This window comes from Erigeron canadensis, chromosome 1 (assembly GCF_010389155.1).
Source record: "Erigeron canadensis isolate Cc75 chromosome 1, C_canadensis_v1, whole genome shotgun sequence".
Taxonomy (NCBI): Eukaryota; Viridiplantae; Streptophyta; class Magnoliopsida; order Asterales; family Asteraceae; genus Erigeron; species Erigeron canadensis.
Window position 1 is genome coordinate 56,196,006 of NC_057761.1, and position 13,430 is coordinate 56,209,435.

General features: G+C 34.2%; 3 protein-coding genes across 4 annotated transcripts; 2 read left to right on the forward strand and 1 right to left on the reverse strand.

The window, feature by feature from the left end:
- The first annotated feature begins 167 nt into the window (after positions 1–167).
- LOC122579963 (tubulin alpha-5 chain-like) lies at positions 168–2,496 on the forward strand. Its single transcript, XM_043752233.1, has 5 exons — positions 168–366; positions 697–911; positions 989–1,188; positions 1,424–1,932; positions 2,196–2,496. The coding sequence occupies exons 1-5, from the start codon at positions 254–256 to the stop codon at positions 2,494–2,496; spliced, it is 1,338 nt and encodes a 445-aa protein (XP_043608168.1). The 5' UTR covers positions 168–253.
- Positions 2,497–3,137: 641 nt separating this feature from the next.
- On the reverse strand, positions 3,138–6,299 carry LOC122608451 (40S ribosomal protein S5). 2 transcript variants are annotated; one of them, XM_043781563.1, is made up of 5 exons: positions 6,201–6,299; positions 5,929–6,022; positions 4,123–4,394; positions 3,797–4,000; positions 3,138–3,367 (listed from the first exon to the last, which is right to left on the reverse strand). In XM_043781563.1, exons 2-5 carry the CDS (start codon positions 6,013–6,015, stop codon positions 3,313–3,315), a joined length of 618 nt encoding a protein of 205 aa, XP_043637498.1. In that variant the 5' UTR covers positions 6,016–6,022; positions 6,201–6,299; the 3' UTR covers positions 3,138–3,312. The 2 variants fall into 2 exon arrangements, with proteins under 2 accessions (XP_043637498.1, XP_043637504.1); XM_043781569.1 differs by having other exon boundaries at positions 5,929–6,019; positions 6,201–6,290.
- Positions 6,300–8,565: 2,266 nt separating this feature from the next.
- Positions 8,566–13,167, forward strand: LOC122607555 (homogentisate solanesyltransferase, chloroplastic). Its single transcript, XM_043780555.1, has 10 exons — positions 8,566–8,811; positions 9,239–9,360; positions 9,600–9,746; positions 10,226–10,451; positions 10,834–10,907; positions 11,420–11,512; positions 11,619–11,736; positions 12,011–12,073; positions 12,285–12,317; positions 12,941–13,167. The coding sequence occupies exons 1-10, from the start codon at positions 8,584–8,586 to the stop codon at positions 13,013–13,015; spliced, it is 1,179 nt and encodes a 392-aa protein (XP_043636490.1). The 5' UTR covers positions 8,566–8,583; the 3' UTR covers positions 13,016–13,167.
- Positions 13,168–13,430: the final 263 nt, after the last annotated feature.

The window sequence follows — 13,430 nt, forward strand, 5'->3', positions numbered from 1 at the left end:
ATCAAAAATTCTTGCAACACATTTTGTGGAATAATAACTTACGCATTCTATGTATAACCATGTATAATGAGAAGTGGGCCGAAATAATTGCTTTCCCCACCAAAAATTCAATTCCAACTCTATAAACATCAACTTTTGTTCTTCATTGATTAGCAAAATCAGTTTGGCTCAAATTAGTCCTCTCTTTCTTTTTTCGTCTCCCTCTAGAAACGATATCCTCGTTTCCAAGAGAGATTAAGAAAGAAAGAGAGGGATGAGGGAGATTGTAAGCATACACCTTGGACAAGCCGGAGTTCAGGTTGGAAATTCGTGTTGGGAGTTATATTGCCTCGAACATGGAATTACACCCGATGGTTTTATGCATACGTATGTATATGTTATGTTCAACAAATTTAATTCGACTTCTACAGAATAGATGTTATTAAGACAATAGTTATCAAAAAATTAGTGACAAATACTTGATGCTATACAATGTTAGTGATTTTGTGAATATATATATAAAAATAAGAGGATTATTACCTGTGAATGTAACTAACTATAACAAAATGTCTATATCATGTAAAGATCTTGTATTCAAATCTCGATTATTGGATTACCGGTTCAGAGGTGGAATTTGTTCTTGTGGGGATTACTAGTAAGTCAAAAAAGTTTCATTTATTTATGACATTTGATCACTTTAAGTCATTTGGCCTGTAGCAATGCCTCATCAAATGAGGGAAACAACTCCTTCGGTACCTTCTTCAGCGAAAGCAGTTCAGGGAAATACGTCCCGAGGGCTTTGTTTGTTGATCTTGAGCCCACAGTCATCGATGAAGTAAGAACCGGTAGCTACAAAAAACTCTTCAATCTCAATCAACTCATTTCCGGTAAGGAGGATGCAGCCAACAACTTTGCCAGAGGACATTACACAGGTAACTTTTGCAATTTTAATCCAAAAATTATATGCATTACCTTGCAATTTTAAAAGTTGTGCAAAATGTATTTGCAGTGGGGAAAGAACTTATCGATCAGTGTGTGGATTGTGTAAGAAAATTGGCAGACAATTGCACCAATCTGCAAGGGTTTATGGTTTTCAACGCTATTGGAGGTGGCACTGGCTCTGGTTTAGGATCATTGATCTTAGAACGCTTGTCTAGCGAGTATGGAAAGACATTGAAACTTGGATTTACAATCTTTCCATCTCCAAAGGTAACGTAAATGTTTCAACGTACATATAATAAGCTACATATTCGTGCAAAGTGCACTGGTTCACTTTGAATCTGCTGTACATCACAACTTTGTGACGCTGATGGACAAATTTTGGGGCTTCTTGCATCTGTATTTTATTTTTCTTTTCGTTTTTAGTAATTTTGTTTGAGTAAATAGTGTTTCCCTAATTTGTCTTCTACTACCTCACCTTCTGCTATTGGTTACGAAATTCTAGGTGTCGACTGCAGTTGTAGAACCTTACAATGCCGTGCTATCCACTCACTCAATGATTGAACACACCGACATTGTGGTACAACTAGACAATGAAGCCATATACGATATATGCAGAAAATCGTTAGATCTTGAAAAGCCATCTTACAGAAACTTGAATCGCTTAATATCTCAAACGATCTCATCTTTAACAACTTCTTTGAGGTTTAATGGATCCATGAACGTCGATATTTCAGAATTCCAAACAAATCTTGTCCCCTTCCCCAGGATCCATTTCATGCTTTCGTCATATGCACCAGTGATCTCATCAGTTCGAGCTTACCACGAGTTGTGCTCAGTTCCTGAGATAACAAATGCCGTATTTGAACCATCTAACATGATGGTCAAATGTGACCCAAGGCATGGAAAATACATGGCTTGTTGCCTCATGTACCGTGGAGACATTGCTCCAAAGGACGTTAACACAGCTGTTGGATCCATCAAAACCAGGAAAACTATCCAATTCGTCGATTGGTGAGTTTAACAGGACTCACTCACTTATGTAGCAACCTGGTTATTGCATTTTGATACACAACAGCTAATTCAAACATTATTTCCTAATTAAGCCCAGGTATCTAGACAGGTGGTGATATGTGAAGGAAAGATTTGTGTTAAAATAACCAAAAACAACTTACAAAAAACACTAATATCTGATTTAGGTTATTTTGAAAAGCATAAGCAGTTTTAGTTGGTAGATTTGAAACTGTAGATTGTTGATAGAGCTTTGCGTCTTCCAGGTGTCCGACAGGGTTTAAGTGTGGAATCAACTACCAGGCTCCGACAGTAGTGCCTGGTGGAGATCTGGCGAAGACAAAACGAGCTGTGTGTATGATCAGCAACAACACCGCTGTGTCGGAGGTTTTCAGTCGGATTGATCACAAATTTGACATGATGTTCGCTAAACGCGCATTTGTGCACTGGTATTTGGGTGAAGGGATGGAAGAAGGTGAGTTCGGAGAAGCACGTGAAGATCTTGCAGCTCTAGAGAAAGATTACGAGGAAGTGCTGCAAGATGGCCAGCAAGATGAGGACTACTGAGGAATAGAAAACTCAAATTTAACCCCTAATTCACACATGAGCATATCTCATTGTAAAATCACTCCATCTGTTGTGGATAATGAATATGAAAGATCCAACGGCATCTGATCCCAATTATTATATATAGTAGAGCCTTCTCAAATATCTCTCACTCTTAACGCGTGTAATGTCTAAACTCTAAAAGGTTATGACTCTGGTGCAATCAAGGCAAGTCAAAAATGTCAAATTGATAAATCGCCGAAGTCCAATTTTCTTTATAGAAAACAGAAACTAAAATCTCAATCGACTCTTAACTTTCAAATTTAATAATCAATCAGTTACTGAAAACTTTACATCCCAACTAAATTATCGCTACCATAAGACTTTTCAGTACCAAAAATATTGGAAGACTAATCAAATTTAGTCCAAAGAATTGACCAACACGAGACTTAAAGAAAAGATTAGCTAGAACTAACCACCTTTACAATAAAAACAATTGTACAAGCAGCATAGGGTCAACTCTTTTATCTACTTAATTCAAGCTTAAATCTATTACACTTCTAGTAACATTAGAAGATTAGTTTCGGTAAAGCATTGTAAATACTAGACACAATAGCAAATCAACCTGCACTATTCACTGAGGTAGTGAAAGAACAAAAACAGAAGACAAACTCTCAAAAGATATCTAATTAATATAATGAAACTCAAGTATAACAAAGCAAGTTTACGCAAGTCACAATCCAAAACATAACATCAATCGAGGTTGATAATTAAATGCTTCACTTGAAATGCCAAAACATAGGAACCAAAATTGAGTGCCCTAACATATAATCTTGTTTAACGGTTGGCCTTGGCGACTCTTTCAATCTCATCCTTCTTCTTAATAGCGTAACTGCACAAAGAGCAAACAAATACGCACCATCAGTGTTTGTACCATAACCATAAACCGATACAATCAGAGTAAACATCAAAAGCAGACCAATCAGAGTAAACAACAAAAGCACACTACCTTTTGAAGGTGGCAGTTTCATATTAAGATATGTTTAATTCCAAATGAGTATAATAAGATTTTAACTAAAAATGGGACATGTCAGATTAGAATCCATGCACGGAGTGCTTGAAGTTCTGAAGAGTAAAGTCATCATAATTAGCTTATCCAAGTAAAGGTTTGAAATAACTTTAATAGTATACATTTTGTAATCACATGTAACACGTTATATATTTTTTATTCTAGAACATTGAACAACAAGGGTCCAGAGACGGCCCATATTGACCCAAACTGACTTGACCTGCTATGGTTTGGGAACGTAATAAACTGTACCTGTTTGAAGATCCCTTGGCAGCATTAATAAGTTCATCAGCAAGACATTCAGCTATAGTCTTAACATTCCTGAATGCACTTTCACGTGCACCAGTGGTAAGAAGATAGATAGCCTGGTTAACTCGCCTTAAAGGAGAAATATCAACAGCCTGACGCCTAACAACACCAGCAGAACCAATTCTGGTGGCATCCTCTCGTGGACCACTGCATTCACCAAAACAAACTGTATTAATAACACCATAATAAAAAAATCTACAAACCACAACAAAGAAACAAAACAGTTGCTATGAATATAACGAATACATTGGCAAATGCAGCTAATGTACCTGTTAATGACAGCATCAACAATAATTTGGATGGGGTTTGCATCAGTCAAAAGATGAATGATCTCCATAGCATGCTTAACAATGCGAACAGCCATCAACTTTTTACCATTGTTCCTCCCATGCATCATAAGAGAGTTGGTCAAACGCTCCACAATTGGGCACTGTGCCTTCCTGAATCTCTTGGCTTGATACCTACCAGCTGTGTGAGGCATGTAAATAGGGTGCTTCGAGGCAGTGGCAGTGATGTAATCCTCAACAGAAAGATCAGACATCTGCATATGCAAACGTAATATTATATGTTTGCAAATAATCATGCTAAGTTAACTTACAAATTCAAAACTTGCAAATTACAAACCATAACCCACGCATGTCTGAACCTAAACAACTTTTCAAAATCAACAAAAACATACTAAGTCAAGATTATCAAGTTTTAATACAGAGCCAAATGTTTAACATTGTCAGCATAAAGTTATTAACTTTGATAAAATGAAATGTAGCATTGTTAGATATAAATAGATGGCTTAATACGTTTATCAACATGTTTTAAATATATTTGGGGTCAAAGGTTGATAAAATAGAGTTCCAAATTTTAGCAAAACGAAGCTATATCATCGTAGGATGTATATATACAGCTTGATTAGGTACCATATGGTCCGATAAGTTTGGGTGTCAACCAACAAGCTTTCAAATAAATTTATGGCAAAAGACTGATAACCTGTAACACAAATCAGCCCACAATTGGTTGCCTATCCATAATGGGGGAGCATACCCAATTCACTCATCGGTTATGGCTATGGGGTGTCCAGGCTCAAACCCGGAACGTTACGCTAGTTGTGTCATACGCCATTGGCAGATATATTAACGTGTTATCGTATATATACTTAAGCTTAAATTAAGCAGCAACATATAAAAATCCAATATATCAAGCAACATTATTTTAAAGATAATACATATATATACACACATACAAAATAAAATTTACAAAACAAAGAACCTGAAAATCATCGTAGATTAAAGAGCATGACTTCGCAAATATCATATGTTTGCAAATAATCACGCTAAGTAACTTACAACTTCAAAACTTGCAAATTTACAAACCATAAGCCACGCATACAGTATTACAGAACACCAAAAATTTAATTTCTCCCGCATCAATTGTGTTATACAAAGCATATTGCATATCTGAACCTAAACAACATTTCAAAATCAACAAAAACATGCTAAATCAAGATTATCAGGTTGTAATACAGAGCCAAATGTTTAACATTGTCAACATAGAGTTGTAAATTTAACAAAAATGAAATGTAGCATTGTTAGATATAAATAGATGGCTTAATACTGTCTATCAGTATGTTTTCAAATATATTTGTGGCAAAAGGTTGAAAACATAGAGTTACAAATTTCGACAAAACAAAGTTATATCATGAGGTGCCATTAGGTCCGACAGGTCAGTCAGTCAATCAACAAGTTTTCAAATAAATTTGTGGCAATAAGATTGATAACCTGCAACCCAAACAAGCCCACAATTGGTTGTCTATCCAATATCCATAATGGAGGAGCATACCCAACTCACTCATTGTGTCTATGGGGTGTCCGGGCTCAAACCCGGAACATTACGCTAGCATCACACGCCATTGGCAGATATATTAACTTGTTATCGTATGTATGTCATATATATACACTTGAGCTTAAATTATGTAACAACATATAAAAATCCAATAAATCAAGCAACATTATTTTAAAGATAATACATATATACATTATATATATACACATACAAACAAAAAAATTACAAGAAAAAAGAACCTGAACATCATCGTAGCTCCAACGGTTAAAGAGCATGACTTCGCAGTGAGACTTTCCATCTTCAGTAAGAGGTGGTAGTGCCTCCATGATTCTGCTATCAAATCAAACAAAATATTTGAGGATAAAAATAATGCAACAATCAAATTAAACCCTAAAAAAAATATATGTATATATATATGTGTGTGTGTGTGTAAATATGAAGCAGATTGAATCGATGTGATTGTGATAAGTTAATAGAGATAGAAAATTTAGTTATGGGGTGGGTGGCTAACCTCAGATTAAGGTTAGGGAATGGAGGAAGCTGCTGCCGCTGTTGTGATGGTTGGTTGTCTAGTGATCTTTCATACCCATTTCACAAACCCTAATTAGGTTTATATGGTGGCTTCGTTATTGGGTTTCCCTATGGGCTTTGTTGTTGGGCTTTTGCTGAAAACTCAAACTATATAAAATACACGAAAAGAATGTTTCATATTCCATCTATAAACCCTTATAAAGGGTATTGGTTTTATCTATAAACTCTTATAAATGGTATTGGTTTTAAGAAATTAAGCAATTTTTTTATTCCCATAATACCCTTCTTACTTCTATTGTTTTTACACCTCCTCAAGTATCTACCGAAAGTACCCTTATCAAAAATTTAAACCCACAAAACACACAACATCTTTCTCCTTCGCATTCTTCGATCACCACCACCGCCTTCATTTTATATTGTCCTCATCTTCTAGCCGTTGCAACGCGCGGGTACTATGCTCGTAAACATAAATAAATATTAACGACATAACAAAACTTTTGTGCTAAAAGTTAAAAAACTGAAAGTTATGTAGCAAAAACTAAAGAAAATGAAACTTTCATGGCAAAAGTTAAAAAACGCAAGTTATGTGGTAAGGAGGAAAGGAAATGAAATTTTGGTGGTTAAAGTTAAAAAACTCAAAGTTATGTAGTAAAAAGTATAGAAAAAAAAACTTTGCTAACAAAAGTTGAAAGAACAAAGTTAAGAAAATAAAATTTTCGTGGCAAAAGTTAAAAAATGTAAAGTTATGCGGCAAAAAGTAAAGAAAGTGAAGTTTTGCTAGTGGCTAAAGTAAAAAAAACATAACTTATGTAGCAAAAACTAAACAAAATGAAACTTTGGTGACAAAAGTTTAAAAAACGTAAGTTATGTGGTAAGAAGTAAAAAAAAATAAAATTTTTGTGGCTAAAGTTAAAAATCTTAAAGTCATGTGGTAGAAGAATTAGAAAATGAAACTTTGCTGATGAAAGTTGAAAAATCAAAAGTTATGTTGTAAAAAAGACAAAAATCTGGTGACAAAAGTTGATTGGCCAAAAGTTATGTGTAAAAAAGTAAATAAAATGAAACTTGTATGACAAAAGTTAAGAAAACTAAAATTATGTAAAAGAAGGTAAAAGAAATGAAAGTAATCTAACAAAAAGTAATTTGCCAAAACTTTAGTAAAGTTATGTGATAAAAATTAAAGTGAATGAAACTTTCATGACAAAAGTAAGAAAAAAGTATAAAAAGTAAATAAAAACAAAACTTTCGTGTCAAACGTAAAAGAAACTGAAGTTATGTGGCAAAAAGTAGAAAGAAAAAACTTTAGTAATGTTATTTGATAATAAGTAAAGCGAATGAAACTTTCGTGACAAAAGTTAAAAAAACAAAAGTTTAAAAAGTAATTAAAACAAAAGTTTCGTGTCAGAAGTGAAATAAATGAAAGTTACGTAACGGAAACCAAAAAGACGGAAAAGTTACTATTCTTAAGCCTTCTACGATTGTTATATATAACAATTATATAAGATACGAGTACTAGTTTTAATTTTTGTCTGATAAATGGTAGTTTTAATATATCATTACAAAGATAATTTAACAAATTACAATAATATAAAATAATAATAATGGAGGAAACTAATTTTACAACAATAAGTCAATAACAGTACCTAATTTTTATCAAAACATGGTACAAAAGAGATAAGATATAGACATTATTGTTCTAACCAAAACTAAAGAAACCTTGGATGTGTTGCACCCAATTCTTGCCAAAACAGAATACACATCATGTGAGAGGAAACTTATATATATTAGATAATACTACATAAAAATTATACCGCCATGTTAAAAAGTTTAGTTTTTTGAACATACGAAATTACCATTTTACCCTTAATAAACTAATATATCCAATCATTACATTATCTTCTGGGAAGTATAGATGACTTTTGGGAAGAAGCAAAAGGAGCCGATTAGTCTTTTTCAACACTACAACCTCTAAAATATGTTACTTTTGAGAATTTTTATCATTGCCACATGGCAAAGTTAAGACTGGCTAATATTTTGGCAAAAATCGACAAATATTAAACCAATTAAGTTAGATAAGTGGTTAAAGTCTTTGTCTTTAGAAACAGAGGTATGGGTTTAATTCTAATGTTTAACAAGGCTATAGGTCTTATTCTACCTTTAATAAAACTGACATCGTGGTTACTTTTTATTAGAATGAAATGAAATTACTTTAATAGGAGATTAGAAGTTAAAAAGAGTTATTGGAAATAACATCTTTTAAACCAGATAAACAATTTTTACAATACTATAGGGGCAGTCTTGCAAAAAGCCCAAACAAAAAGGCAGCAGGAGGCACTTAACTTCATTCTCTCCCTCACATTTTAATGGAGTTATCACTCTCACCTTCTTCCCTGAGACTTCATCTTGCTACATCATCATCTTCTTCTTCTTCTTCACATTACAACACATATTCACCAACCATTGTTAATACTACCAAAACTTACAACCAATTCAATAAAATATTCTTAAGAACCAGCTTATTCTACACTACCACCAAAACAAGCTCATCAAGGCTCCTTTCCAACAAACGTCCCAATCAATTTTGCATCAAGGTATGCATAGTTAATCAATATATGTACATAATTTAATGCTAATTCACTTGATCATTTCTTTTCACTTGTATGTTTTGCCAATTTTGTTATTTGATTTGGGATTCTTGCAAGCATTTTATTTAACTGAGAAATGTGATATATAGTCTTGAATTTAGGGTTTTAGGTGTATAAAAGGGATAAAGTTGCAACCTTTACTGTTCTCAAAAGATTTATCTTATATGGGTATGTGTTAATTTTTATCTTCATAGGAAATTTAATGATATCGGGTTTCATATATGCGTATACGCATTTGCTGTTATTGAACGTTATTTTAGATATACACCTAGTGCTTTAATGTAGTTATGATGTAAACCCACCATCGTGTAAACAGTTTTAGACTTTGTGTTTGTGACAATAAACTTCTCAAAATACTATTTTGGCTGAACAGGCTTGTAGTCAAGTTGGTGCTGCAGGGTCTGAACCAGCGGTGAATAAGTTTGAAGCATTTAGAGATGCATTTTGGAGATTTCTTAGGCCGCACACAATTCGTGGAACAGCCTTAGGATCTGTGTGAGTAATTATTAAGCAATTACTTACGGTTCACTTATGATTTGTAGACCAATGTATTGTCACAACATTTGTTGGGTTATGAATCGACGAAATTTATTCAAAGCATCCCCTCCACATAAAGCAGGCAAACCTCTCTTTATGAAGGAGGACGTGACTACACAGGGAAATTTTGCAGCCTATGGGACTTCTGTAGCATAAGATTTCCAAACGGATAAATGTTTTCGTTGTTTTTTTTATAGGTCATTAGTAACCAGAGCGCTGCTTGAAAATCCAAATCTAATTCGGTGGTCACTGTTGTTCAAGGCATTTTCTGGTCTTGCTGCTTTGATTTGTGGGAATGGTTATATAGTCGGAATCAATCAGATATATGATATCGGAATTGATAAGTAAGCATCAAATCTTTGATACTGTGTATTCATCAAAAGATTACAGTGTTTTTTTAAATAGTGTGATATTAAGTACTCAGAATCAAATCATTAGTTGTAATAAAAGGTGCTGTGGAAAATACTGCCTGGGTATGTTACTGCTGTATGAATTCATAAATTTGTAACAATGTGATGTTTTTGGAGTTTGACATATTCTGATCGTTTAGGGAACTAATAAACAGACAGTTTTGAGATAATAAGTAAGAGACATTTTGTGAAGAATCAGTAAATTGGTGATTTTGTTTGATATCCAGTTTTGGTGCATATGGTATGCAACTGAAAATTTGACCCGTAACTCCTAAGCAGAATTTGTTTGTCCACACATCTACAACTTATCACAAGTTGCAATTATTAGATAATCAGTTTTAATAATCAAACCCAGTAATCCTCAATACAGCTTTGAGTCTTATTTTTATTTGACTTTCATTTTAATTTTCCAGGGTGAATAAACCCTATCTACCTATTGCTGCTGGAGATCTTTCTGTCAAGTCAGCATGGTTTTTAGTGTTAGCATTTGCAGTACTAGGCGTTATTATTGTTGGGATCAACTTTGGCCCGTTCATCACTTCCCTTTATTGTCTTGGTCTTTTCTTGGGCACCATCTATTCTGTTCCACCACTTCGAATGAAGAGATTTCCCGTTGTTGCATTTCTTATCATTGCTACAGTATGTTTTGTTTCTCCTCAATACAATTTCGGTACTTTTTTTTTTTATATAAGTAATTAGTTTGTTAAACTATCATAATTGACACTTCACTATTGAACAATTTACATAGGAAAAAACACAAGATACTAAGATAGCAAACACTACGATTTGGCCCAAGTTGGTGTCCTGTTTACCCATTTCTGCCAGCTTGTATGTTCCTTTTGGCTTTTGCTAAATTTTAAAAACAAGTGGTTTTGGATGCTAATTACTCAGTCAGTGGTCATAGAAAATACTTACGCACATAAGACGAACCCAATTAGCAAACCTTAAAGATCAATTATACATTTGCAAGTAGGAATGATCGATTGTGCATTCTAATATTCTAACAATGTAACATCTTCAGGTTAGAGGTTTTCTTCTAAATTTTGGCGTATATTATGCTGTGAGAGCTGCCCTGGGACTAACATTTCAATGGAGGTTAGATCTCACTCTATGTTCCACTCCCTTTGTCGCATGAAAAGAGTGGCAAAAATGCTGGTGAAAAGGGTAACAGATCAAAACTGTTAGGGCCAGAAGGGCAATCTTTTCTACTGCAGAAATATAAATTGAAATGGGCTGGGCTGAGTTGATATGCAAACATATCCTGTTCATTTGAATAAGAGAAGGTGGTTGTATGCATTAAACATAATCATATTGATTTGGGTCCACAAGCTTCCTGTATCTGTCTTTAAAGAAGGGTATTCTAGATATTCGATGAATAGAGTATCATATTACACCACCTTTTTTAAGCGTCACACCACCAAACATGCTTCACATTATTATACTGTACAACACCTTAATTCATGTTTTGTGGTGTAGGGCTAAAAATGGTTTTCATCACCCATTACTTAATTCATCTATCATGTCAAATGCGACAATTTTTGTGCTAAGTTTATCTAATATAGAACTCACCTTGGTTGATCTTTTTGATAATTTCAAGTTTTCTACAGCTCGCCAGTGGCTTTTATCACATCGTTCGTTACGTTATTTGCATTAGTCATTGCCATTACAAAAGATCTTCCTGATGTAGAGGGTGACAGAAAGTAAGTTCTGAAACATCAAATTTAAAGCTCTTCCACTCATTGACCATCTTGCAATCACTAAACTGGGTATTTCTTTTTCCTGTAATTCATGAATACGTTTTTCCAGGTTTCAGATCTCTACTTTTGCTACAAAACTTGGAGTGAGAAACATTGCATTACTAGGGTCTGGGCTTCTGCTGATCAATTATATTGGTTCAGTCGTTGCAGCACTCTACATGCCTCAGGTGTAAATCACTTTCATTTTTTATGGAATACAATTGTCTGTTTATATAAGCCCCAAACTAACAACATATGGGAGTTTAATGGGGAAAACAAACCCTTAATGAGTTAATGACTTACTGGATAAGTATTCGCTCCTTTAAATAATACATACACTAACAAGAATACTCAAAAATAAATATCTGATATTCTAATCATTTTCCCTAGTAATAACAAATATCTGATATCCCATTTTTCTGGACTGGAATCCATTTTAAAATAGTGAATTACTAAATGCAGGCTTTCAGGAGCAGCTTAATGATACCAATACATAGCATCTTGGCTTCTTGTTTGATTTACCAGGTTTGTAGTTTTACCCCTCTTTACCTGCGATACTAAACTTTTCAGATCAAATAAATTGCTTTTCAACTGCTGAACTTTGCACAGATAACATTAAGATACAAAAGTGAGAAATGGTATTGGTGAATTAGTTATTAAATTGTGTCAATTTTCTGTTTAGAAAGTAGAGAACCAATGCATTTTGTGAAACTCATCGTGCAACTATTTTATGCAGGCATGGGTACTTGAGCGTGCGAATTACACCCAGGTAATACTTAGTGACAATTGTTATAGATTAAAGGTGGAAATTTTAACCTACTTATATGGAAATGAGTCAACTCCAAATTTACTTAATTAGTAGTCAAATGGGCTAATTATATATAAGTTGGTAAAAACTGAATTGGTCAAATGGGTCTAATTCTCAAAAATCATTACACATGCATTTAATTGTAAATAAGTAACACTCAATCTCGTCTTCTGCCGGTTTTGGGTCCCAATACTGTCTTGGACGGTGTATGACAGACGTTAAGATGTAGACAACCTTACCCTCTACCTAAGGTAGAGAGGCTACTTGCCTACTTCCATGTTCTACCAAAGGTAGAAAAGGACCTCTAGCCTTGTTGGGAATGAGATCGAACCCTTGATCTCTCTTTCCAGAGACAAGGCTCCAACCACTTGCTCCAACCCAGCTGAATGTTAAACATGTATTTAAATACCTATATCGACCCGCCTGTTTTTGCCACATTTAAAATTCAGAATTCAATTACCAAATATCAATCACGAGTTTATAGATCAGTATATTTTATAGTGAGTTGTGTTACATGCAGTGAAAGCTGCATGCATCTTATACGTGATCTAACAATCCTAGTACTTCCGCTTGTTATCTTACAGGAGGCGATAGCAGCGTACTACCGTTTTGTATGGAATCTATTCTATTCAGAGTACATTATCTTTCCTTTCATCTGATTTATATTTTTTTGGGACTCTTCTATATGTAATGTATTTTTCATTATATTAAGTGATGTGCAGCCAAATGAAGGCTTAATGTAAGAGTTATCTGAACTACAAATGTAAAATATTTTAATCCGAAAGAGAGATGAAAGTTTACTTCTTGTTCAGTGATCTCTGGATCAGTAAATCAAATGGATTTTGTAACTCCTCCAAAGTCGAAAATGATGGACTACTAGGATATCTTTTTGGTTCAAATAAAAACCATGGTAAAGGATATTGGTAGCCTAATGCCCCCAAAGCTTGAAAGCAAGGTACTACTTGGGTACCCTTCGGGTTCAACTAGAAACCTTAGCAAAAGGATATTAGTAGCCCACAACTTTCAGTTTACAAGGCCTTAAACTTTTTATCTCATACTAATGTGGGATGGGTT